General features: G+C 48.5%; 2 protein-coding genes across 5 annotated transcripts in view; both read left to right on the plus strand.

Moving 5' to 3' along the window:
* NUP98 (nucleoporin 98 and 96 precursor) overlaps nt 1-9634 on the plus strand; it is a 47394-nt gene extending 37760 nt beyond the window's left edge. For all 4 annotated transcript variants that reach the window (XM_081860024.1, XM_081860025.1, XM_081860023.1 and 1 more), the window contains 5 exons: nt 440-661; nt 2805-3046; nt 4274-4428; nt 6387-6498; nt 8186-9634. In XM_081860024.1, coding sequence (XP_081716150.1) covers nt 440-661; nt 2805-3046; nt 4274-4428; nt 6387-6498; nt 8186-8403 — 949 coding nt within the window. In that variant the 3' untranslated portion in view covers nt 8404-9634. The remainder of the gene's footprint in view (nt 1-439; nt 662-2804; nt 3047-4273; nt 4429-6386; nt 6499-8185) is intronic.
* Nucleotides 9635-13200: 3566 nt separating this feature from the next.
* Nucleotides 13201-26116, plus strand: CHRNA10 (cholinergic receptor nicotinic alpha 10 subunit; the record flags this gene model as incomplete). The annotated part of the gene is made up of 5 exons (XM_081859536.1): nt 13201-13270; nt 17899-18044; nt 19376-19530; nt 23004-23536; nt 24603-26116. 5 exons carry the CDS (start codon nt 13201-13203, stop codon nt 25208-25210), a joined length of 1512 nt encoding a protein of 503 aa, XP_081715662.1. The 3' UTR covers nt 25211-26116.
* Between the last annotated feature and the right edge of the window lie 736 nt (nt 26117-26852).

Genomic DNA, 26852 nt, shown 5'->3' on the forward strand with positions numbered 1-26852 from the left:
CTGTGGAGGGGGATACTGAAGTCCAGGACCCTAGAAGCTTAACAGTGGGGGGGATTTAGTTTATCTACATTGCTTCTTTGTCATCCCCAGCTTAAGAGTTCTAGTTATGATTCCTCTCCAGTGGATATTGGGCCTAACCCTGGAATGTCTCTATGGCTCATTCAGAATTCAGTATTGGGGCGGAGAGGGAGAGAGGAAGATGCATTGGTGCCAGGGAATGACTTCTGTCTTGCATGTGGCTGTGGGCAGTCCTGCTAGTCCCATGAAAGGTCATTTACCCCCAGAGTGTTTGCCCCGGTTTGCCCTTCAGGCCTGGACTTCCAGACCCTTCTGCTTCCTTGGAGAGTCTTTCGGCGCACAGCACCGTGAACTGGAGTGTGGGCCCCGCTGTGGCCAGCCGGCTCATGCTGTTTCCTTCCTCCCTCGTGTTCCCTTGCAGGTGTTACGATCTCCACCAGCTGCTTGACCCGAAGAGCATAACAGCGGACCCCTTGGACTACCGCCTCAGCTGGCACCTCTGGGAAGTGCTGCGTGCCTTAAACTACACCCACCTCTCAGAGCAGTGCCAGGGAGTGCTGAACGCCAGCTTTGCAGCCCAGCTGGAGAGCGAGGGGCTGTGGGAATGGGCCGTCTTTGTGCTTCTTCACACCCCCAGTGCAAAGTAAGTGTGCAGCCCTCCTTTATCTTGCAGGGCTGTTTAGTGGGTGTGTGGGTTTTATCGGATTTCTTCCCACAGGAGGAGGGAGGTGAATCCTGTCAATGTAGCATCATGCTATTTGAAATGGTGGCATCCTCTTTGGGGTAGAGTATGATCTGCTCTCATTTAACAGCACTGCTATTAATAAAATTGGCCCTGTGGGCTCTGAACATGCACAAGTTTTTAGCAAAACACCCACTGATGTGCTACAAAGTACCGTATTTTTTGCACCATAACACTCACTTTTTTCCTCCTAGAAAGTAAGGGGAAATGTCTCTGCGTGTTATGGAGCGAATGCCTACGGATGACAGGGGGATCTGCTGCAGTCGTGAGCAGAGGATCCATGGTTCCCCTTCCTTCCCTCCTCCGTGATTCGCTTTGAAACAGCAAAGCAGGAGAAGATCCGCTGAGTGGGGAGGAGAGAGGGACAGAGACCCTGCTTGCTTTAAAGGAGCAGAGCGGGAGATGAGAGGAGCCGCTTACACTCCTCCCCACTCAGCTAGCTAAATAGCAGCAAAGTTTTTCAGCGAGCCGGGGAGGAGGGAGAGAAGCAGAGCCTGCTTGCTTCTCCTCTTATACCCCTCTTCTGCATTATTAACAGCATCCTTCTCCACCCACCCCACGCGTGCTCCTTGTCCCTTGAGTGCTTTTCCTTCCCTCCCCACTTAAAACATGGTTACAAAGCACGGATCCACATGGATCCTCAGGATTTTTGGACTGTGTCACCCCAAATTCACCATCAGATCACATAGCATGTCCATGGTTACAGCTTGCACCAAAAAAAACACGCACCCACTGTTGCCTGGGGCCGCAGTGGTGCAAAAACATGGTTACAAAGCATGGATTCACATGGATCCTCAGGATTTTTGCATTGGGCTACCCCAAACCCACCGTCAGATCACATGTCTGTGGCCACAGCATGAACCACAAAAATCATACATCCACTGTTTCGTTTAGAATATTTTTTTCTTGTTTTCCTCCTCTAAAAACTATATGCGTGTTATGGTCGGGTGCATGTTATAGAGCGAAAAATACGGTATTTAAGAACTATTCTCTAAAACATAAGCCTGTTTAACAAAGATTAAAATATTAAAATATTTCGTAATCTTTCAGTGAAATAGAGAAATTAACTTTTCTTCCTTTTGAGTCATATTCTAAGAACTGATTCAAACATGCATGCGCATCATATAAAATTTCTCAGAAGTTAATAACGCAGCTTGATAATACTGACTTAAAATCCGTTGCAGCATTCAAATAATACCAGCAATATCATTCATTAGATATATGATATAATACATTTTGAACTGATTTGAGATGATAGCAATAACATGTATTGGCAGCAAAGAATGGTAATTTGATTTATGGAGTAGATGGGAAGTCGGATTTAAAAGGAAGAGACCATTACAGTTTATGGATTATGAAATGTATATTAATTCTGTATGTAATGCGAGACTGATGATATTCTTATTATGGTGTAATTAGTCTTTTTGTTGTTGAGCAAATAAAATATTGTTGTTGATTTTTTAAAAGAAGTTAATAACGCAGCTGAATATTTGAAGGGACTTGAATAGGACTGTGTCTGAGATTCATCCCATCGGGTGATTGATCAGTCATGGCTCATTCACATGTTCCTTTGATACTACAGTCTTTTATAACTTGCTTACACAATGTTGAGGGCAGCCTTACCCAGCCTGGTGTCCTTCCCCCAAGGGCTTGGAGCTACAGTTCTCTTAAGCTGGAACTTGGAGAGGAACCTGGGGCAGAAGGGGTGGGTGGGTGGCATGATCAGATGAGCCTACAGTTAAGCTGTCCCTCCATCTAGCTTGGGAGAGTCTACTGTGAGTGGCAGACAGTGGTTCTTCCGGGCCTTGGCCAGAGGAAGGACTTTGACAGCTCAGCCGCTGGACAGCCTTTGACAGGAGATGCCTCAGGGGTGGAAGCTCAGACCTCTTTGCAAAACATTTGCTTTGCCACTGAGGACCCAGTAAATTGGGGGCAGGGAGCAGCATTTGGGACCGTTTTCCTGGCTGAATTGTGCGCACAGAGCTATTGCTGTACCCTCCTGCTCTATGCAAGGTCATACAAAGAGCGTTTCTCTTCCCACCAGCGTGCGAGAGAGAGCCGTGCGTGAGCTGCTGAACCGTCACTGCAGGTTGCAGGAGACGCCCGAGTCGTGGAGCAAGGAAGCCTTCCTGATGGAGAGGCTGTGTGTGCCGCCAGAGTGGATCCACGAGGCCAAAGCCGTGAGGGCCAGGATGGAAGGGGACAAGCATAAGGAGGCTCTCTACCTGTTCAGGGCAGGGCACTGGAATCAGTGCCACAGGCTGGTCATCAGGCACTTGGCTTCAGGTAAGGCTTCCTTCCTTCCTTCCTTCTCCCGGGACATGGCGGTAAACAGGGCGTCTAACTGAGTTTTGGACTGTCTTTACCAAAACAAAAAACCTGCAAACACTCAGTAGGATTTTGCCTTGCTTCCTAAAAGGAGGGGGCTTCTATCATTATTACAGTGATACCTCGGGTTAAGAACTTAATTCGTTCTGGAGGTCCGTTCTTAACCTGAAACTGTTCTTAACCTGAGGTACCACTTTAGCTAATGGGGCCTCCTGCTGCCGCCGCACAATTTCTGTTCTCATCCTGAAGCAAAGTTCTTAACCCGAGGTACTGTTTCTGGGTTAGTGGAGCCTGTAACCTTTAGCTTCTGTAACCGGAAGCGTCTGTAACCCAAGGTACTACTGTATTTATTAAATTTGTACGCTGCCCTTCGGTGGTTCACAACATAAATATACAAAATGAAAATATGAAATGCATAATTAAGCAAAGGCAGTTCAATAACCCCCTCCCTCACAAAAACCATAGAATGTTATTCAACATAGGGGATAAAATTGAACCCTGAGGAACCCACACTGAAGGCTCCACGGGGCTGAAGAGCACTCCCCAAGCATCACCCTCTGGAAATAACTACCCAGATAGGACCAGAAGCACCGCAAAGCGGTGCCACCCACCCATAACTCTTGACGGCTGCTCCAGAAGGTTCCATAGTCATTGGCATCAAAAGCTGTTGAGAGATTGAGGAGAATTAACAGAGACCCATTTCCCCTGTCTCATTCCCAACAGGTCATCATACAGGATGACCAAAGCAGTTTCTGTGCCAATTTAAAGGGCTCTGGAAAATCAGTTTGGGAGTCCTCAACATCGCCTCTGAGACTAGTTCTATCAACTGAGGCAGTGAGATCTCTGGGCAGTGAGGCAGGTGGTAAACCAGCAGAATCCCTAATTTGTCCCAGTTGCCCAAAGCCAAGGACACACACTCTAGATTCCACCCCTCCTTACAAATTGAACAGACACCCTCAGGAGGCGAAGGTGCCCTCTCCTAGTGGTGTTTCTTCTTCCTGGTCACAGCTTCAGAATGCCACGTGTCCCATTCTTGGCGTAGATGTTGCCCACATCTGAAAGTCGTGTCAATTTCAACATCTATGCCTGCCTTCTGGCAAGTTGCTGTTTTACCAAACGTTCTGCCAGGCACAGTAGTGTTGAAGTTCTCTTATTTGTTCATCACTTGCTGTTTCCCTCTTTCAGATGCCATTATTAACGAAAACTACACCTATCTGAAAGGGTTCTTGGAAGACCTGTCTGCTCCAGAGCGCAGCACCCTCATCCAGGATTGGGACACCGCAGGGCTGGTTTTCTTAGACTACATCCGGATCATTGAGATGCTTGACAGGATTCAGCAGGTGACACACTCAGGACGAGGATGGTGTCATTGCAATTGTACCCCTCCTTTTTCTCCCAAGGAACTCCCAGGGCTTTGCGCGCTTCTCCCTTATTTAATCCTCACAACGGCCCTGTGAGGAAGAGGAGGCTGAGAGGCAGTGACTGGCCCAAGGTCACCCCAGGAGCGCCATGGCTGCATGGCGACATGAACCCCAAGCTCCCAGGTTCTAGTCCAATACTCTAACCACCACACCAGACTGTTGCATCCTGCCTGCTCCCTTACAGAGAGCACTCTTGGGAATTTTCCTCTTCCCAGTCACACGCTGATCGAGCCTGATGTGTGTATTCAGGGAAAGCTACACTGCGTGCCCCTGTTGAAGCTAGTTCAAAATATAGGGAGTAATGCATGAGAAGGCAAACTAAGGCCCGGCGGCCGGATCTGGCCCAATCGCCTTCTAAATCCTGCCCGCGGACGGTCTGGGAATCGGTGTGTTTTCACATGAGTAGAATGAGCCCTTTTATTTAAAATGCACCTCTGGGTTAGAAAAATTAGAATATCATGGAAAAGTTCATTTATTTCAGTAACTCAACTTAAAAGATGAAACTAATATATGAGATAGACTCCTGACATGCAAAGTGAGATATGTCAAGCCTTGATTTGTTATAATTGTGATGATCATGGCATACAGCTGATGAAAACCCCAAATTAACAATCTCAGAAAATTAGAATATTAAATGAAATCAGCAAAACAAGGATTGCAAATAGAGCAAGACTGGACCTCTGAGAAGCAGAAGCATATCTCACTTTGCATGTTATCTCATATATTAGTTTCACCTTTAAAGTTGAATTAGTGAAATAAACTTTTCCACGATATTCTAATTTTTCGAGTTTTACCTGTAGTCTGGCTCCCCACAAGGTCTGAGGGACAGTGGACCGGCCCCCTGTTGAAAAAGTTTGCTGACCCCTGGAGTAAAGCATCTGAATGTTCCTGTGTTGAGACATTCCCTGCAGGTGAAAAATAAATCAGCTAGCATGCCAAGGAAAAAATGTTCCTTTGGACGTGCTGGTTTTCTACTGGCAGGGAGATGGGCTTACCAAGGGAGGGTGTGGCCTGTCGAAATCTCTGCTACGACCGAGCTCCTCATCCGGTCAAGCCTTTGGAATCTCCTCCGACGATGATTAACGACCTGAGCCTTTGATAAGGCTCCAGGCACATTCTCCATTCAGCAGAGTATCAAAGCAGCAGAAGAGAAATTTGAGCTACATTGCTAGGTTTTATTTCTAACTACGCAGACAGAAAAGAAATATACATGCTCTCTCTGTGAAAGGCAGAGAGCAACTGGAAAACAAAAGGAACAGGAAACCAGTAACATCACATCCGTCTCCTGTCTTCCGTGAGACTTCCAACAGCCTGGAATCTCTGGAATGCAAAACAGAGTCTTGTGACTCCAAGCACTGCACAGTGGCACAAACAGAAACCAACATGGCCATGCAGCTGATGTATGGGGGTCTATCCATTTTCTGTGCTCTTCCCACAAGGAGAGGAGAAGGAGATAGCCCTCTTTTTTCTTAGGCTCTAGTGCCCCGCCATGAGCATGGACACTTAAATGCTGCAAAAGGTGATTCAGAGGCTGAGACCTGCCTGCTCACTGTGTCTGCTAGCTTGGGGGTGGGGGAGTGAGGGGAAACTGCCAGGACTCCCCAGGTGCATGAAGCTCAGCTTCCCATTCCAGGAATTTCTGGGAGGGAGAAGAGCTTCAGGTGGCTTCACTGGGCCGGGGGCTGTTTGAATAGTAATGGTGGCCATCGGCTGCACCATTGCGAACACTTGCCTTGAGATTAGGAGAGGAAATCTGCCCCGTGGAAATTCTGCTGGAAGCCTGGCATGAGACATTTTAATAATGAGAAAAATCCCCAGCGGGGCCGTTGTCACCCCAGTGAGTGACGCTTCTCCTTTCTCCTGGATTTGCTTTTCAGCTGGATTGCTCTGGGTACGAACTGGAGGAGCTGCACACTAAAGTGACGTCGCTTTGCAACAGGATAGAGCTGCTCCAGTGCCGCAATGCCAAGGATAGGCTGGCTCAGTCTGGTAAGGCTGTGGGCACGCTGTTTCCTATAATAATAATAATAATAATAATAATAATAATAATAATAATAAATTCTCTTCTGCAATGTGGCTCTGAATCTTCATGGCCACTATCGTGTAAAATGCAGCACCTGGAGGCTTTTGTGGTGTGGAGTTTAGGTGACACCACAAGTCCATTTTGGTGGTTTGCAGTTGCCTTGTGGAACAACGCAGGGCACAGGGCATGTTGCAAAATGTGGGTTTTATTGTAGTAGTAGTAGTAGTAGTAGTAATAATAATAATATAATTTATTTGTACCCCGCCCATCTGACTGGGTTTCCCCAGCCACTCTGGGCGGCTCCCAACAAAGATTAAAAATACATCAAAATGTCACATATTAAAAACTTCCCTGAACAGGGCTGCCTTCAGATGTTTTCTAAATGTCAGGTAGTTGTTTATCTCTGACATCTAGTGGGAGAGCGTTCCACAAGGAGGGTGCCACTACCGAGAAGGCCCTCTGCCTGGTTCCCTGTAACTTGGCTTCTCACAGCGAGGGAACTGCCAGAAGGCCCATGGTGCTGGACCTCAGTGTCCGGGTAGAATGATGGGGGTGGAGATGCTCCTTCAGGTATACTGTTACTGTTCCTTTATTTATTTCATTTATGAATCCCTTCCCATGAAGCGTTTCCAAATAGCAAATGATTGCGGATATAAAAACAGTTTAAGCAATTACCTCTGCAAAACCAACTTCAAGTAATTTCAGAGGCTGGAGGCTTTCCTCATTTTCAAAAAGCCAGTGCCTGCCTGATGCCTTTGGCTGGGACGGGACGATATGGGATTGGGGGGGCAACTCCCATCTCTTGCGGGGGCGCAATTAGTGCCAGTGCCGTCCGTTAAGAGTTTGGGTGTAATCTTCGACACCTCCCTTTCCATGGAGGCGCAGATTGCAACTATAACAAAGGCGGCATTTTTCCATCTTTGCCAAGCTAAGCAGGTGGCTCCTTATCTCTTTCGCCCTGACCTAGCCACTGTGATCCACGCGACGGTCACCTCCAGACTGGATTATTTTAACTTTCTCTACGTGGGGCTGCCCTTGAGACTGACCCAGAAATTCCAGCGGGTGCAGAATGCCTTACGGCATCCTCGCTGCAAGATCACATTCACCCGGTGCTATACCAGCTGCACTGGCTCCCGGTGGAGTATAGGATCAGGTTTAAGGTGCTGGTTTTAACCTTCAAAGCCCTATATGGCCTAGGACCCTCCTACCTACGGGACTGCCTCTTCTGGTATGTCCCACAGAGGAACTTACGATCTTCAAACAAAAACATCACCTTCAGAACGAATTAAGTGACCCAAGGTACCACTGTAATGGAATACTGTATGGTATAGTTTTTTATAAAATATGCAGGGATTTATGATATGTAAAATGAATCATGGAAAGAGAAGAAGGGAAGTCATTGATATTTTAAGGATGTACGAATGAGTATTTTAAATTGGAAAACAGAAAATTTAATAAAAAGTTACATTAGGTCAGCCAAGAGCACACCATAGACTAGACCAGTCGTGTCTGGTAAATGCAAGGGCTTCTCTCGCTGGAGGTCCAATCCCCTGGGAAATTGGTGTAACAAGCTCAACTGTAAATACTTTTCAAAGCTCTTTGATACGTTCATTCGCTCAAGCCTTCGCTGATTTGCCCATTTCTCGCACCCAGAAATGGCCAAGCGCATTGTGGACATCCTGCGCGTGGTTTTGAGCCTGCAGCACCCTCCGGACTCCGCCTCGGACTCCACCCCGGACGTGCAGAGAGTGCCGCTGCGCCTGCTCGCCCCCCACATTGGCCGCCTCCCCATGCCCGAGGACTACGTGCTGGAGGAGCTGCGTAGCCTCACCCGGGGCTACCTGCAGGAACTGACGGTGGTGGCGCAATGAGGGCAGCTTGCCTCCTCGCCTGGACGTAGCTGCCCTCTCTGAAAGATTCGTCTGCCCTTTGGCCCCAGGGCCCAGGAGTGTAGGCAGCCCCCTTTCTGCGCAACTCCTTCCCACCCCGGGGTGCTGCGCAGCCACCACAGGGGGCAAAGTGCAGAGACTGGGCTCTGGTGTTGGGACACCTCCCCTCCCACCCCCGCTTTCTAGTGTTAATAAAGCCTTTGCCGCAGCAGAAGCCAGCTGTGGGGGTCACTGGACCTGTGGCGGGCAGAGAGCAAGGCACCTTACAGATGGCACAAAAAAATCAGTGTGTGTGTGTGTGTGAGTATGTATACAGTCAAATCTCCATTTCAACTGAGCTCTGGTCAGCGTTCGTTTGGGTTTTTTGGAGGGGGTGGGGGCTTTGAGTGTGTCCTGCGCTGCTGGGTTTGGACAAGCGGAGTCAACCCTGCTGCCCGTGTGCCTTATGGGGCTGAGTCAGATCTGGGTTGTGCTGCCTGGCCTCTGCAAAGAAGGGAGGGAGGTGGAGGCACAGCCAGGTTTGGTCTGGAAATGACACCGTTGGCTGATCCTTTCCGGTGGGGGGGCGGGAAATCCCTCAGTGACGTCAGCTTCCTGGCATCCTGTCTTGGGGTGGCACAAATGGCACCCCAGAGTGCTTCTGATCCTTGCAGGGGGCTGGCAGGTTCCCCTCCTTCTGACAGCCTGGCTTTGGGAGTCTGGCTTGAGTCTTCAAGCTGAGCTGCGCCTGTTCTTCATGCCGAATCCCTTTGCAAGAAGTGCTGGGGAGGGGGGGGACGCAACCTGATTTTAGGTTTTGTGCTGGGGGGGCGGAGGGGGGGGTAATGGCTCAAACCAATCAGTTCAAGGTGGTCATGTTGAATGTGTTTGCCATGTGGTTTCATCATACCGCCGAAAAGGAATTCCAGATGCGGAGCTGGTGAGCTGGCTGGCAGCCTCCAGGGCCCTGGGGTGGACAGTCTGCCCGAATCTCATAGGGCAGGGTGAGGCCTGGTGTGGGAGCTGCCCCTGCAGCCAGTTGTGTCGGACCCCTGGAGGCAGTGCGTGTCTGCGTGTGCGTGTATGTATTGGGGGGGGGGGATGCCAGCAAAGTGGTGACGCATGAAGATTATGTAAAGGTTTTTATTAAAAACTATAAATAAATGATCCAGATTATTTTCTTGTCTGTTTTTCTGGAAATACCTTTATAAGAAAATAAAAAAAGTTTATAGCATTTTCCTGATTGCCTCTCTTTTTTCCCTTCCCTGCCCCTCTTTTAAGAATCAAATGGCTCAACCTCAGACTTGGGTCTCTATTGTATCCAGGGGGCAGTGTTCAGTTCCGGGATGTGTGTGTCCCTCTTTAGGAGGAAAGGTGCAGGCACAAGAGTTGGGTGCGAGGGGAGCTGTGTTATTCCTCCACCATCCAAGGTGCTACGCTCTGTATACGTTCCTGGGCATCATGAGTGGCGAAGGAGCTGCTTCCCTCAGGCCTTGCTTGCACGCTTTCCCCTCCCATCAAACACTGTGACTGGAGAGGGTTGGGTGAGATTCTGGCCCGGGATTGGAAACCAGAGCTCTTGATGAGCAAAGTCCAGCTCTCCTCCCCACCCTGGCATTCTCCTTATATGGTGCAAGAAATATTTGCAACACTTTGAAGACTGGCGGTCTTTTTCAGAGACCATTTTGTAACTGACCCACTCTATAGCTGCCTCACCTCAAGTCTGGATTTGGTACAAATCATCCCAATCCAGTTCCGGATTCAGAGAAATTGGTTGCATTGCCCCAACTGAACAGGATCATAGAATTGCAGGGTTGGAAGGGAGCCTAAGGGTCATCTAGCCCAACCCCCTGCAATGCAGGAATCATTTGCCCAACGTGGGGCTTGAACCCACAACCTTGAGATTTAAGAGTCTCGTGCTCTACTGACTGAGCTATATGGCCTTCAGCTGGACACAACAGGACCTTACGTTTTCATGATGGTTATGCTCTAGCTCCTCAATCAAAAGCATCACTTACTACCACTTGCTGGGAGAATCATAGTGTGGGAATGTTGAAGGTGGCAGGAGAGGATATATTGATTATTAATATCCTTCCTAACTTGCGCTAGCAAGTTTCATTCCCCCTTTTTTACACAGTGGAAACTGGTTGCAAACTCGTGTGAGTTTCTTAAGTCAATAAGCAATTCAGTCTGGCTTGTCCAGATTGAAATGTGTTCTAATATGTTCCTGGTAAGACCCCTTGAATCCCTCCTAAAACAATAAAGACACCAGAGTCTTACTGATAAGTAACAAAAAGTACAGTGGTACCTCTGGTTACAGATGCTTCAGGTTACAGACTCCACTAACCCAGAAATAGTACCTCGGCTTAAGAACTTTGCTTCAGGATGAGAACAGAAATTGTGCGGCGGCAGCAGGAGGCCCCATTAGCTAAAGTGGTGCTTCAGGTTAAGAACAGTTTCAGGTTAAGAACGGACCTCCGGAACAAATTAAGTACTTAACCCGAGATACCACTGTAGTTTTACTAAGGATCAGGCAGAGCACAGAGTGATCCCTGAAGGCAGGCTTTGGGCTTAAACTTATGAACATGTACAAACAGTTTACCCCATATGGGAGATTACCTGGGGGACTGCTTGGCTGGCAGCCAGCATTTCAGTCCGGGAAGTTCGCAGGACGAAAAGGGAAGATGGAAGAGTAGAGAGGTGGCAGTGTGACTAGAGCATGGGTCAGTGAACTTTTTCAGCAGGGGGCCAGTCCACTGTCCCTCAGACCTTGGGGGGGGGGGCGCACTATATTTTGAAGGAAAAAGAATGAATGGCTTCCTATGCCCGAAAAAAATAACCCAGAGATGCAGTTTAAATAAAAGCACACATACTCATGTAAAAACACGCTGATTCCCAGACCGTCCGCGGGCCGGATTTAGAAGGCAGTTGGGCCAGATGCGGCCCCCTGGCCTTAGTTTGCTTACCCATGGACTAGAGCTTTTGTTAGGTCAGGTAAGGTCATGCCCACCTACTGGTCACATGCAAGGAAGGATGCTCCAGGCCAGGAGGAACAGGAAGTTCAACTGGCTGGACCAAACTTTCCTTTGCATGTCCACTCTAGCAAAACAAGGGCTGTTGTACTCCCAGCTGGAAGGCACTAAGGCTGGGTGATATATCCATAACAAGTTTCTTAATTTTTGACATGGCATTATATTGCGAATCATGATGTGTTTGCGTGCGCAAAAATCACAATGTGGCAAAAAAAACCAGCCAGCCTCTACATAAGGGTAAAGGGGCCCCTGACTGTTAGGTCCAGTCGCAGACGACTGGGGTTGCGACACTCATCTCGCTTTACTGGCCGAGGGAGCTGGCGTACAGCTTCTGGGTCATGTGGCCAGCAGGACTAAGCCGCTTCTGACGAACCAGAGCAGCGCATGGAAACGCCGTTTACCTTCCCGCCGGAGTGGTACCTATTTATCTACTTGAACTTTGACGTGCTTTCGAACTGCTAGGTGGGCAGGAGCAGGGACTGAGCAACGGGAGCTCACCCCATCGTGGGGATTCGAACCGCCAACCTTCTGATCGGCAAGTCCTAGGCTCTGCGGTTTAGACCACAGCGCCACCCGCGTCCCTTAGCCTCTACATAGCTCCGCCCTTATTTCAGACATCGTGACACATCAGTGTATTTCGCTGTTTAGCTGGTGATATATCGCAAGGTTGAAAACCAGATATCACTCGGCCCAAGAAATGACTCCAGGGGTCATAAAGTTCAACCCCCTGAAATGTAGGGAGAGAGCTACTTTCCTTCCACATGGTGCCTGGGGGCTTCCCAGAAGAGGCCCTTGTGGCAGAGGCAGACCTAGGGGTTTCAGATTTCAGCACCACCATGTGCCTCGCCAAAACTCGGCACCTCCCCACCTCTCTCGCTCCATTCTGAATAATAGTCGCAGCAGCGCCCCCAAGGCTCCCTGCCCAGTGTGACGGAACCAGTCATGCTCCCCTAAATCCGCCTCTTACTGCGGGAAATGGGGACGCTGGACCAGATAGACCCCTTGGGTCTCATCCGGCGCTCTGGTTGTGGGCACAGTCCAGCGGCCCACAGTTTTCAGAGGAGTCGCTCTGCCAGTCTGCTGGGACTTAAGACATCCTGAAGACTTCCTTCTATAATTGTCACCTGGCTTCTGCAGTGAGTGCCGAAAGACTGGATTTTTGTGGAATGCCAAACGACCACCAAGCTGATGCTGTACACCTGAGATTCCAGGATGATTGTACACATTCGGAAACGAAAGTTTCCTTTTGTTTCGCGAATGGCACAGTTTGCTTTAACCAGCCGGCACTGGCAAGGCCTTTGTGCCCCTTTCTTCTAGACGACTGCAGTCTAAAACAGGCTGATGTGCAAAACCCAAACTCACCTTGACCTGCTGTGTCTCTGCTGCCTTAACACACACACACACACACACAACTCCTTAGGTTGGCTGTGCAGGGCGGATCTTTTGCCAGAGGTTTATTTGCAACCTCCGAGGCTGCTCCTTCCACCTGATGTCACCTACAACCGGCTGGCCGGCTGCTTTTTTTTCCACTCTAGGTAAGGAAAATCCATCGGTGGCTGTCAAAGAAAAGACAGGCTGAGTTGCACAGCGCAGAGTTTACACGCACTGGACCTTCCACAGGCGAAAAGGGTTCCTCTGGATTGCCTCCTCTGTCTTCTCCTCGCTGACTTGTGCAGCCATGCTCTCCGGGTGACTTAAAGCCCTTCTTCCAGCTGCTTCTGAGATTCGCCACCTCCCACCCCCCAAGTTCACCTTGGCAAGGGTGAAGATGTCTCCGAATCCTTGGATGGGCACCTTCCTCCTGTCTGCCTCTTTGCTGGGTCTGCTCTTGGCTCCAGGTAAGACTTTCAAAAGGCTTTGCACCTCTCCTTTATGGTGCCTTGATTTCTTCTTTGCTTCTTATTAGCGGAAAGGGGCCACGCAAATATGGTGCTAGGAAATTATTCTGCTTTCCCTCTTTCTCTGACGCTTGCTTGAAGGACTTTTGCTCGTAAGCAAAAGGCTGCTTCCTCCTGGAATTTTGCAAGCCTTCGATCAAGCAGCTGCCCCCCTGTCCCCCCTCCCGGGCCAGCTGCAGATTCTAAGGTTTCGCATTTGACCTCCCACCTGGGAGAGAATTCTACCTGCTCCTCCTCACGACCCGTGCGTTTGTCTTTGCCATTCGTTTCATACTTGGGAAAAGAGTTGTTTTCACGGCGGGGAGGTTTGTCCTAACAGCTCCATAGAAACTTGGCCCCGGAGAGTTTGCGTCCTGGAGTTGCCATCAGCTAAATTGCAATTCAATCGCCCTCTTGCGAGGAAATGCAGGCCAGGCTGCGCTTTGGAAATGCAGCTGGTTAGGGACTGGAAATGTGTGTGTCTTGATCTGTAAGCGAACCTTGCAAGATGTCAATAGACGCGCCTGCCAGGGAAATGGGACACCCGTCATTAAACTTTCAAACCGAGGAAAGGACGGATCTTGCAACATTCCCTGCCTGTTAGGAGCTTTAAAACCGGAGGAAGAGACAGGTGCCGACAGGGGAGAGCCGGTGGGGTCCAAGTAATGTAGGTGGCTCCATCTGGCGAAGAGAGAGAAGGTCTGGGTTCAAATTCTGCCTTCGCATGGACTGGCTAAGGAACCCTGGGCAAATTTAGCTGCAATTTCTGTATTGCAGGGAGTTGGACTAGATGGCCCCTGGGTCCCCTCCAATGCTACCTTTCAATGATTCTAAATCACTCTCCCAGCCTCGGTTTCCCTGCTTGTAAAATGGCTAGAGAGGCGTAACTGTCCTTTTACAAGTGGCACGATGGGCACTTCAGGCTAGCTCCACTGTGTTGGAAGGAGGCAGAGCATGCCTTCTGTGGGTGAGAGGCAGCGGGGCGTAGTGGTTAGAGTGTTGGACTAGGCCCTGGGTTCAAATCCCCACACTGGGCCACAAACCTCTCTGGGTATGACCCTGGGCCAGTCCCTCTCCCTCTCAGCCTAGTCTACCTCTCAGGGTCATTGCTGGGGTTAAACGAGGACAGGGAGAACCATGTTCACCACCTTGAGTTCCTGGGAGGAAGAGGTGGAATATAAATGCAAATAATAATAATAATAATAATAATAATAATAATAATAATAATACTGACTGCTGACTGGGACTACTTCAGACTGCCCTCGGCTGACCTCTCACTCGGGAAGTCTTGGCTGCAGCACAGGAAGGAAGAGATCCTCTTTGCACATGTTGTGGAACGAACGGCGTGTTCACAGGGCTTCCATGTGGGGAGTCTGTCTTTGCACCCATGTGCAATGCCTTAACCCTGCAAGGCACCGCGGAGGGGCACTTGCAACTGCTCAGAAGAGCCCCCTTGGACAAACGGCCCTTTCGGAGCTGCTCCTCTGCGGGATTCTGCCTGGGGACAGAGCTGCGAATGTGACCCCCGTGCTTGGTGAGCGGAAGAACTCCAGAGCAGGTGGCCTGTGGAGGCTTGCCGCACTGCGCCTGAATGTGCGGAGGGTGTGTATGTGTGTCCCCATTGGCCCTGGAGAGGGACAAGACCCTAGCGATCCCAACCCCCCCTCCCTCCAACGGCAAGCCTGTGTCCGACTCTGGAGGGCTGCCCCATGGAAGATGGAGCCAGTTTGTTTTCTGATGGACTCAAAGAAAGGAGATCCCGGCTAAACACCAAGAAGAACTTTCTGGTGGCAAGAGCTGTTCCACAGTGGAATGGACACCCTTGGAATGTGGCAGGCTCTCCTTCCTTGGGGGTTTTTAAGCAGAGGATGGGGGGGGCATTTGTCACATGAAAATTGTCCATGGGGAGAGGACCATTTTTCTACCATTCTCGTAGCGCAGAACTCGTGGGCGTCCAATGAAGCTCAACGTGGGAAGATTCAGGACTGATAAAAAGCAAGTCCTTCTTCCTGCATCACAGAGTTAATCTGTGGAACTCCCTCCTGTTGCAGGAGTTTATGTATAGGTTGGAGGGGGGTTTGCCCCTCCAGCAGATATCATGCACATGCAGCCCACTACCAAAACCAGCACAATCACTTTTGTGACTTTTGTGATTTGACCCCACAAACCACTTCATCACAGTTTCTTCCTATCTATTCAAATTGCCTTTGCTGCACGATACCAAATGTAAGAATTCACTGATCAATGTATCTATGTACCGGCTCACTGGGAAAACTTCAGAAATGCATATAGACATGTGAGCTCAGCTACTCAGCAGCCCCTCTGCCTGAGTGATCATTCCTGGTATCCTGATACTTGAGTGCCGGACAGGTGGCCATTCCGGAAATAACAAACCCAGATGAAGACAAAAGGGTGTGATTAACTTGGCTGGGAAACAGGGAAATGTAAATATCTCTTTTGTTACACTTGATGGGTGTTTGGTGGAGGGCAAGGAGAACCCTGGGGCAGGGTCCAGGAAGCTCAGATTCCTGCCACCAGACCTCCCCTTTCATGATGTAACCATGATGTATGAGTGATGTAGTTTGGGGGTGTGTAACATGGGGATTAAAGGTAAAGGGACCCCTGACCATTAGGTCCAGTCGTGGCCGACTCTGGGGTTGCGGCGCTCATCTTGCTTTATTGGCAGAGGGAGCAGGCATACAGCTTCCGGGTCATGTGGCCGGCATGACTAAGCCGCTTCTGGCGAACCAGAGCAGCATACAGAAATGCCGTTTACCTTCCCACCAGAGTGGTACCTATTTATCTACTTGCACTTTGACGTGCTTTTGAACTGCTAGGTGGGCAGTAGCAGGGACCGAGCAACAGGAGCTCACCCCGTCACGGGGATTCGAACCGCGACCTTCTGATCGGCAAGCCCTAGGCTCTGTGGTTTAACCCACAGCGCCACCCGCGTCCCTAACATGGGGATTAGCAGCTAATAAAAGTTTGGGGGCTCTTTTGTTCGGGGCTTCCATCTTGTTCCACCTGGTGGGAGGTGGGAGTCCTGTCGCGACAGTCTTCAATCAAGACCAAGCCTACTGGCTGCTGTTTTGCTCTGGTATTCCTGCCTGGTGTCCTTGTTTTTTTGTCCAAGGGAGCCCTCAGATTTCTCCGTTAACACTCCCACAGGAGGCAGCGATGGCCATCAACGGAGAGGCAACTTTTGGCACCCCCACCCCCAAAACCACACTCCAAAAGTCAGGAATTTACTGTGCTGTGAAATATACTTCCAGCAGGGATGTAGCAAGCACCATCCCTTTCAAGTTCATCAGTTTTGTTGAGTGAAATAAATGAAATAGCTCAGTTGGGATAGCTCAGCTGGTAGAGCAGGAGACTCTTAAACTCAGGGTTGGGGGTTCAAGCCCCAGGTTGGGCATGTTGGAGGGGTTGGACTAAATAATCCTTGTGCAAATTTAACATATAGAATAAGAGAACAAGGAAAATGTACATTTAAAGAAGAATGGAAAACGTTCACTGAATATATGGGTGGAAATTGTGTTTATTTAAAAACGCTGGTAGCACTAAGATAAATTCAACAGTATAAATAAGTTTTGATGGATGTAACAATGGATTACTGAATGGTTTAGTTCAGTGTTTCCCAACCTTGTGCCTCCAGCTGTTTTTGGACTACAACTCCCATCATCCCTGACTAGCAAGACCAGTGGCAAGGGATGATGGGAATTGTAGTCCAAAAACAGCTGGAGGCACAAGGTTGGGAAACACTGGTTTAGTTCATGTAATATATGCAGGGATGTGTGGTATGCAAAATGAAACACCGAAAGAGAAGATGGGAAGTCATTGATTTAAGGTTGTTTAAATTAATATTTTGAAATGTAATTAGAAAAGTTAATAAAAATTATATATTAGGACTACAGGTGAAACTCAAAAAATTAGAATATTGTGGAAACGTTCATTTATTTCAGTAATTCAACTTAAAAGGTGAAACTAATATATGAGATAGACTCATGACATGCAAAGCGAGATCTGCTTCTACTTCTCAGAGGTCCAGTCTTGCTCTATTTGAAATCCTTGTTTTGCTGATTTCATATAATATTCTAATTTTCTGAGATTGTTAATTTGGGGTTTTCATCAGCTGTACGCCATGATCATTACAATTATAACAAATCAAAGCTTGACATATCTCACTTTGCATGTCTTGAGTCTATCTCATATATTAGTTTCACCTTTTAAGTTGAATTACTGAAATAAATGAACTTTTCCATGATATTCTAAATTTTTTAAGTTTCACCCGTAGATGACCCTTGTTGTCCCTTCCAACTCTACGATTCTGTGAAATAGTTTTAACTGGATTTTCAACACATGTGCAACTAAATGGCTGCTGCTTTGAAGTTTATTGTCTTCCTATCTTCCTTAGTGGGTTGTGCAAACTGTCATTCCGCTTTTCATAGGGTAGAGAAGGGGGCACAGGAATTTATGGAACCAAGGTTTTGATGGCCTTTAAATATTTTGGAAACAGCTGACATGGACCTTTCCTTTGTTCTCTCTCCCCCCCCCTCCCTGCCCCACAACTTGGCCTCCTTTTTCCCCAGGCTGCTCAGGGGCTCAGGGCAAGTTTGCCTACAAGCTGCTCAATGACCTGTTTGCCAACTACTCCAACGCGCTGCGTCCGGCGGAAGACACTGACCGAGCTCTCAATGTCACGCTGCAGGTCACCCTGTCCCAGATCATCGACATGGTGAGTCGTTTGGTGCTTGGAGGGCGGGTGGAAGAGGCTTCAAATGCAGGCGAGGGTCAGAGCACTCTTGTCGGAAGAGGCTGGACGGCTATGGATAGATCCACTGTGTCTTGCGCCCCATTGCAAGGGGTTTTGGTGTTGGTTGGCCAAGCCAGGGCCCTGTTTTGCCGAACTGCTTTGAGTTCTCTTTTCCCAACTGGAGACCCCTTTGCTTAAAGGGGAAAGGGACCCCCGACCATTAGGTCCAGTCATGGACGACTCTGGGGTTGCGGCACTCATCTTGCTTTTTGATCATCTAATAAGTCTTCATTCAATCTCCATCTAAATGAAATATGACTTTCTTTTTGCATTTCAGGGAGGTAAGCAAATGACTGGGATGCGGGTGGCTCTGTGGGTTAAACCACAGAGCCTAGGACTTGCCGATCAGAAGGTCGGCGGTTCGAATCCCCGCAAGGGGGTGAGCTCCCGTGGCTCGGTCCCAGTTCCTGCCAACTAGCAGTTCAAAAGCACATCAAAGTTCAAGTAGATAAACAGGTACTGCTCTGGCGGGAAGGTAAATGGCGTTTCCGTGCGCTTCTCTGGTTCACCAGAAACGGCTTAGTCATGCTGGCCACATGATCCGGAAGCTGTACGCCAGCTCCCTCGGCCAATAAAGCAAGGTGAGCGCCACAACACCAGAGTCGTTGGCAACTGGACTTAATGGTCAGGGGTCCCTTTACCTTTACTTTTAACATACAATGAGCATAACATACAACAATACAAACAACCAAATAAAAGACTTCCTTTATCCTGTATCTGACCTCCTTATTTACTTCCTATAAATGTTTCCTTTATGAATAATTATTAAGAATTTTCTAATTATAACTTAAATATCCACAAAGTCTCCTGAAGACATTAATCAAAACAAGTCCAGGTATGTATTTTAGGGCACTGTTTTGTGAAGTGTTCCCTGCATTTCCCCCATGCTTTTTGAAACTCTTGTCTAGTGTGATCTCTAATTGCTTCTGGTAATCTAGCCAGTACAATATACCGTACTAGATAACAGTTTGTCTTGCCATTCCTTTTCTGTTGGCACAGTTTCTTTTTTCCAGTTTTTAGCAATTAGGATTAGAAACCAGACTGGGCAATGGCACTTGGTCTATTCCTTCCTCACTTCTAAAGAAAAAAAGGAGGTATTGCAATGGGTGTGTGTGTGTGTGTGTGTGTGTGTGTGTGTCAAAGCCGATTTTCCCCAGATTCCCCATCTGATGCCCCACTCTGCAAGAAAAGCAGAGCATAAGGTGTGCTCCTTGCACCCTGTATCTGAGGTTGTTTTCCCTCTTGCCTTGCAGGATGAGAGGAATCAAATCTTGACGGCTTACCTGTGGATCCGGCAGGTGTGGGTGGACGCCTACCTGAGCTGGGAGAAGGAGGCTTACGATGGCATTGACACCATACGGATCCCAAGCAGCTACGTCTGGAGGCCGGACATCGTTCTGTATAACAAGTAGGTTTCACAGAAGGCCCCCTGTGGCACCACAGCCCTTCCCTTTAAAAGATGTTCTGCGAAGGTGTTTTTTGTTGAACTAAGTGGAAGACTATGAGTCACAGGAGCAGGGAGAGAAAGTGTCTGGATTCAGCAGTGCTTTAAGTTTGTTTTGGGTTGTTAGTCTGCTAATGTTCTTCATATTGTTTTGTGGATTATGAGTCCTGTGACGCTCTGCAAATTTTATAAAATGGCTTCTTGTGGTTATGCTGTTTAATCCATTTTATAAGTTGTTTTGCTAATGATTTATAGAAGGCAATTGTTTTATGGTTGATTTGTTCATTATTTTATATATGTTGCAAGTGGCGCTGTGGTCTAAACCACTGAGCCTCTTGGGCTTGCCGATCAGAAGTTCAGCGGTTCGAATCCCCGCGACGGGGTGAGCTCCCGTTGCTCGGTCCCTGCTCCTGCCAACCTAGCAGTTCGAAAGCACGCCAGAGTGCAAGTAGTTAAATAGGTACTGCTCCAGCAGGAAGGTAAACGGCATTTCCGTGCACTGCTCAGGTTCGCCAGAAGTGGCTTAGTCATGCTGGCCACATGACCCGGAAGTTGTACGCCGGCTCCCTCGGCCAATAAAGCGAGATGAGTGCCGTAACCCCAGAGTCGGCCACGACTGGACATAACAGTCAGGGGTCCCTTTACCTTTACCTTTACTAAGTTACTATTTATTGTTTTTATATCATTTGTATGGTCCTCAACGATATTTCAAAGCATTTATCATTATACAATTTTTTTAACAGACAAAGTTTCTTATTGACTTTCCACCCCTCTTTTCCCTATGTTTGTTTTCTACTCCTTTTTATTAGCTGTTTTACAACACATAAATTTTGATTATCTAAACCCTGCGACCATTATTATTATAATTATTATAGTTCTAAAATAGTTATTAATAGTAGTTATTATTTATTGTATGTAAGCCGCTTTATGACTCACATGAGTGAAAAGCAGCGTAGGATTATAGTACAGTGGTACCCCGGTTTTTGAACGTCTCGAAAGTCAGACATTTCGGTTTTCCAACACCGAAAACCCAGAAGTAATTGCTTCGGTTTTCGAATGCTTTTCGGAAGTCAAACGTGCCACACGGCTTCTGTATTCAGTTTTCTGGAAGTAAATGCTTCCGGAAGTAATTGCTTCGGTTTTCAGAAGTCCAACGTCTTACGGAATGGATTACGTTCGAAAACCGAGGTACCACTGTAAATGAAATGAAATGGATGTTCTCCTGAAAACAGAGAGCCACTTTCCTGACTTGGCACTGATGCTTCATCGGAAACTGCAATTATTTCAGAATGCGGCAGCTAGACTGGTGACTGGGAGTGGCCACTGAGACCCCATAACACCAGTCCTGAAAGACCTACACTGGCTCCCAGTACGTTTCTGAGCACAATTCAAAGTGCTGACCTTGAAAGCCCTAAACGGCCTCGGTCCAGTAGACCTGAAGGAGCATCTCCACCCCCATCGTCCATCCCGGACACTGAGGTCCAGCGCCAAGGCCTTCTGGCAGTTCCCTCCCTGCAAGAAGTGAGGTTACAGGGAGCCAGGCAGAGGGCCTTCTTGGTGGTGGCGCCCACCCTGTGGAATACCCTCCCATCAGACGTCAAGAAAATAAACTATCTGACTTTTAGAAGACATCTGAAGGCAGCCTTGTTTAGGGAAGTTTTTAATGTTTAATGCTGCCAGGCCTACCTCACAGGGGTGTTGTGGGGATTAGATGGGGGGGCAGTAGAACCATGCAAGTCACTTCAAGCTTCAGGGAGGAAAAAGCCGGGATATAAATGCAATAAGCGAGCAATTCTTCGGCGCTCACATTAGGGGAACTGTGTGCCAGACATGTAAACAAGGAATCTTTGCAGGACAGGATTTCCCTCCTGCTTAACCATGTGGGGTGGGGTGGGTGGGGGACAAAATCTGGGCCTTGCAATGGGAAAACTTGGAGGCGCCATGTTGTATTTTGGGGGGTGGGGGAAAAGAAGTCGTAGAAATCTGGAGCAGGAGAGCTGGAATGTGGGGAATTACTGTGTTTTTCCGTCTATAAGATGCCCCCATGTATAAGACACCTCCTATTTTTTGTTTTTAATACAGTGGTACCTCGGGTTACGCTTCAGGTTACATATGCTTCAGGATAGATACTCCGCTAACCCAGAAATAGTGCTTCAGGTTAAGAACTTTGCTTCAGGATGAGAACAGAAATGGTGCTCCAGCGGCGCGGCGGCAGCAGGAGGCCCCATTAGTGTAGCAGCCTGCTTGTGCTTAACGCTTAGCTGGAATGAAATATTCAACGCAGCAATAGAGAAATTAAAATAATAATTTATTTGTCAGACAAATAAATGATAGGCACAGTGGTATATGGTTACCAAAGCTCTGCCCCCTCCAGCCCTGATGGTCAGCACTTATATTTCCTCAGCCCAGCCCCCTTGCTCCTCCTTTGGCTGCCTCTGTCCAATCAGTCCTGGTTGAAATTCCTATTGGCTGTTTGCTAGAACCAATCATAAAAGATACACCCATTTCCTATAACCTTTTATGGGAGACAAAGAGCTATATTTCCTTCTATCCATAAATGGCAAACAAGTAGCCATATATCTTACATTTGCCTCAACAAGGCACCTTAATTACCAGATCACCTTTTGCCCTTGTTGCCCCCCATTCCAAAATAGATGACTAAAACAGATGGCTCATTCTGTCTTACATTTTGTCTTAAAACAGATCTTGGGTTCACATTCTCACACACCATCAATGAAATAAGAATCTAACATAGGAATCTAACATTTCTTACTTTCTAAATCCTTTGCATCATTACATTTAAGCCAACAAATCTCATACATTAACATAGATAGCTTTTTAAAGTAAAACCTCTTCAATTTACACCCCCCTTCCCAGCCAGGTGCTTTTCCCATTAGCTCTTGCCCTTTAACCTTAGGAAAATGTGGCTAGTCTCTAATGGGAGGCACATGGTATTATTTTCTGTTAAACAATAAATCCTACTATTTACTAACTCTTAATTAATGTTTTTGCAGCTTGATTGTATTCTGTAATATGTAGGGTCAGTGTAACCTTTGCTCCCAGCCTATAATTCCCTTTTACAACTTTGAGAATTTTGTCTCTTGCTATAAATCAGGGGGGCCCTTGTCCAGGAGGACAAACATCTGCCAAAGTCCTTAGCCAGCTGGTTTTCTGCCTGGCATGAAACATTTGCAAATATATCTTTAAGCTCATTTTAAAATACAGGCCTTGATCAGATGCCTCATTAGCTAAAGTGGTGCTTCAGGTTAAGAACAGTTTCAGATTAAGAACAGACCTCCGGAACGAATTAAGTACTTAACCCGAGGTACCACTGTATTCTGTTGGGAGCCTCCCAGAGTGGTTGGGGAAACCCAGCCAGATGGGTGGAGTATAAATAATAACAATAATAATTATTTCTCTCCTTCCCCCTCCTCCAGCGCCGATGACCAGTTCACAGGCTCGATGGAGACCAACGTAGTGATCCACTCGGACGGCCAGATCATGTGGGACTCTCCGGCCATCACCAAGAGCTCCTGCAAGGTGGACGTCTCATACTTTCCCTTTGACGGCCAGCAGTGCCGACTGACCTTTGGCTCCTGGACGTACAACGGCAACCAGATTGACATCTTGAACAAGCAGGAGACGGGGGACCTGACGGACTTCGTGGAGAACGTGGAATGGGAGGTGTTGGGGATGCCGGCCAAGCGCAGCGTGGTCACCTACGGGTGCTGCTCAGAGCCCTACCCGGACGTCACCTACACGCTCCTCCTCAAGAGGAGGGCTTCCTTCTACATCTTCAACCTGCTTCTCCCCTGCATCATGATCTCTTTCCTGGCCCCGCTGGGCTTCTACCTCCCAGCCGACTCCGGGGAGAAGGTGTCCCTGGGGGTGACCGTCCTCCTGGCACTGACCGTCTTCCAGTTGCTGGTGGCCGAGAGCATGCCCCCCTCGGAGAATGTGCCCCTCATTGGTGAGTAATCCCTGGGGGGAGAAGGTGAGGATTGTGGCATCTCTGGACCCCGCCCAGAAACAAGGAAACTGAAAAAAGGGATATTGCATGTTTGGGGTTGACATCTGCAGGATCTGATTTCTTTCTGCAGGGCCTGTAAGATGGAGCTGTTCTGCCTGGCCTTTGGCTTGGAATCAACTTGATTCCCTCCCCCTCTTTCCCTTTCTCCTTCTGTGATGGAACTCCTACTTGGGGATTTCCCTGGCTTTTTTCTGGCCCACATAGGACCAGTCTGGATAGTTAGCCTTGGTGAAGGCTTGATGTTTTCATCCCCAAAAAAGTTTTTGATTTGAGCTTCTACTGAAATGATGCTGCATTTTAATGTTGTATTTTAATTTTGTTTTTAAGTTGTATTTTAATCAGTTGTTTTTATACCTGATGTTAGCTGCCTTGAGTCTTGGCTGGGGAGGGCAGGTTTTTTTAAAATTTTAATAATTTTTTAAAATTTAATAAATTTACAGTGGTACCTCAGGTTACTTATGCTTTAGGTTACAGACTCCGCTAACCCAGAAATAGTACCTCGGGTTAAGAACTTTGCTTCAGGATGAGAACAGAAATTGTGCGGCAGCAGCGGGAAGCCCCATTAGCTAAAGTGGTGCTTCAGGTTAAGAACAGTTTCAGGTTAAGAACAGACCTCTGGAAAGAATTAAGTACTTTAAAAAACTATTACAGTGGTACCTCAGGTTAATTTTAATATTTTTTTAAAATTAATAATAATAATAATAATAATAATAATAATGTTTTATTGTGTTATTAATATTCAGTTGGGAGCTGCCCAGAGTGGCTGGGGAAACCCAGCTAGATGGTTGGGGTATAAATAATAAAATATAATAATAATAATAATAATAATAATAATAATAATAATTGCCTTCCCCAGCCTGGTGCTCCCTCAATTTCAGCCTCCTTGCGGGGGCTGATGGGAGTTGTAGTGCAGCACCCCGGATTGGTGTGATGGGCGCTCTCAGGTGCTAAAGGAGCGTCTCCTCTTGTCCGCCCGTCCCCCGCTCCCCGACCCTTCCACCTGCAGGCAAATACTACATCGCCACCATGACCATGATCACGGCCTCGACCGCCTTGACCATCTTCATCATGAACATCCACCACTGCGGCCCTGGCGCCAAACCCGTCCCCAGGTGGGCCAAGAAGCTCATCCTGCAGTACATGGCCCGCATCTTCTTCGTCTACGAAGTGGGGGAGAGCTGCAAGAGCCCCCGGCCAGAGCCGGAGCCCGACCCCAAAGCCCGCGTGGCCAACGGTGGGGCCCCCACGCGGGGGGTGGGCACGGGGAGATCCCCCGGCGAGGAAGCGCCGCCCCGCCGGTCTCCTTCGCAGGGGCCCAGCAGCCCCTCGGAGCAGCCCGGCTGGGGTGAGGGCAGCCAGTACGTGGACCTGGAGGGCGGGGAGGGCGAGTCTACGGATCAGGCCCCCTGCGCCAAGAGCCGCTGCCTCTGCCACCACCACAGCATCCTCAGGAACGTGGAGTACATTGCCAACTGCTTCCGGGACCAGAAGGCGGCTTCCAGGCGGACCGGGGAGTGGAAGAAGATCGCCAAGGTGATGGACCGCTTCTTCATGTGGGTCTTCTTCGCCATGGTATTCATCATGAGCGTCCTCATCATGGGCAAAGCCATCTGAGATGCCCCAAAGGAGCAGGCAGCATGCCAGCAAAGCCTCCTTCCTGCTCCTTAGCCGGCTGCTGTGATATCATCATCATCATCATCATTTTTTGGAAGGAGAACTTGCCCAGCAAAAAGTGGCTCACGCAGGGCTGGCGGACGGTGCTGGCAGAAGGTCCAATCCGCTGGCAGGACTAGGGCATTTCTGATGGGCACCCAGGGAAGTGTGAGCTGGACAGGTGAGCCCCAAGACCCCTTGGGATGCCATAGGTGGTGCTGGGGTGAAGCTCTTGGACCATGGGGGGTGGGCAACAGCATGTCCAGGGGCCCTGGGGGTCCTTCCAACTCTACAGTTCTGTGTCGAGCCAGAAATTGGATACTACGGACATGGCGGCTGCTTCTGCATCCACCACCACACCCTTCTAGCAGATGAGTGACTTAGTCTTTGGCAGCTGCACACACACAGCTGCCCCACAACCCTAGGAGCAGAGGGACAGCTGCCAAGTCGGGACATGGGTTCATTCATCTCAGTATTGACTACACTGACAGCAGCTCGCCAGGGTTTCAGGCAAGGGATTCTTTTCCAGCCCTCTCTGGAAGACGCCTTTGGGGAATGAATGTGGGACCTTCTACATGCAAGACCTCCTGGTCTACAGCTCTGTCCACACTGCAGCTTAATGTGGATTGTGAACCCCTTATGCTTCCTTTAATTCCTCCTTGGATGCAAGCAGCAGTCTCTTCCGTCTACTGATATTGCACACTTTCTCCTCCCAGAATCCCAAGGTTCCCTATTGCTTTGAAAATCCAGACAGGAGAGCGCCATCAATGGCATTGGTGCAATTTGTGATTATGCAAACACTTGCACCATCGGTAGTTGGTCTAGATGACCCTTTGCCCCTTCCAGCCCTATAATTCTGTTGTTGTTGTTGTTGTTGTTTAGTCATTTAGTCGTGTCCGACTCTTTGTGACCCCCTGGACCAGAGCATGCCAGGCCCTCCTGTCCTCCACTGCCTCCCGCAATTTGGTCAAACTCATGTTGGTAGCTTTCAGAACACTGTCCAACCATCTTGTCCTCTGTCGTCCCCTTCTTCTTGCGCCTTCCATCTTTCCCAACATCAGGGTCTTTTCCAGGGAGTCTTCTCTTCTCATGAGGTGGCCAAAGTATTGGAGCCTCAGCTTCAGGATCTGTTCTTCCAGTGAGCACTCAGGGCTGATTTCCTTAAGAATGGATCAGTTTGTTCTTCTTGTAGTCCATGGGACTCTCAAGAGTCTCCTTCAGCACTAGAATTCAAAAGCACCTATAATTCTAGGATGATGCAAATGCAGAATTTTAGTGCCTAGGGCAGCAGTGAGTTTGGCCTTCTGCAAATCCCATTTAACAGCCCTGCTCCCACTCCAAAACCAACCAGCCAACCAACTCAACAAGCCCTAACGTGTTTCTAGCCCTCCTGGAGACCAGCTTGATGAAGCTGGGCTGACGCAGGACACAAAGGCTTCTGTGTCTGTGGAACAGAAGCGGAATGCCCTGAGGTCGAGGGTCAGCTGTCCTGCCTCCTGCATGGCTTTGGGCCCTTCCTCGGTGGCCATCAGAACAGAACAAAACATGCACAGCTATATCCAAAACCATATTGGTTGTAACAACAACAACTTATTATTTATAC

Source organism: Podarcis erhardii (assembly GCF_964252035.2).
Source record: "Podarcis erhardii genome assembly, chromosome: 4".
NCBI classification, from domain to species: domain Eukaryota; kingdom Metazoa; phylum Chordata; class Lepidosauria; order Squamata; family Lacertidae; genus Podarcis; species Podarcis erhardii.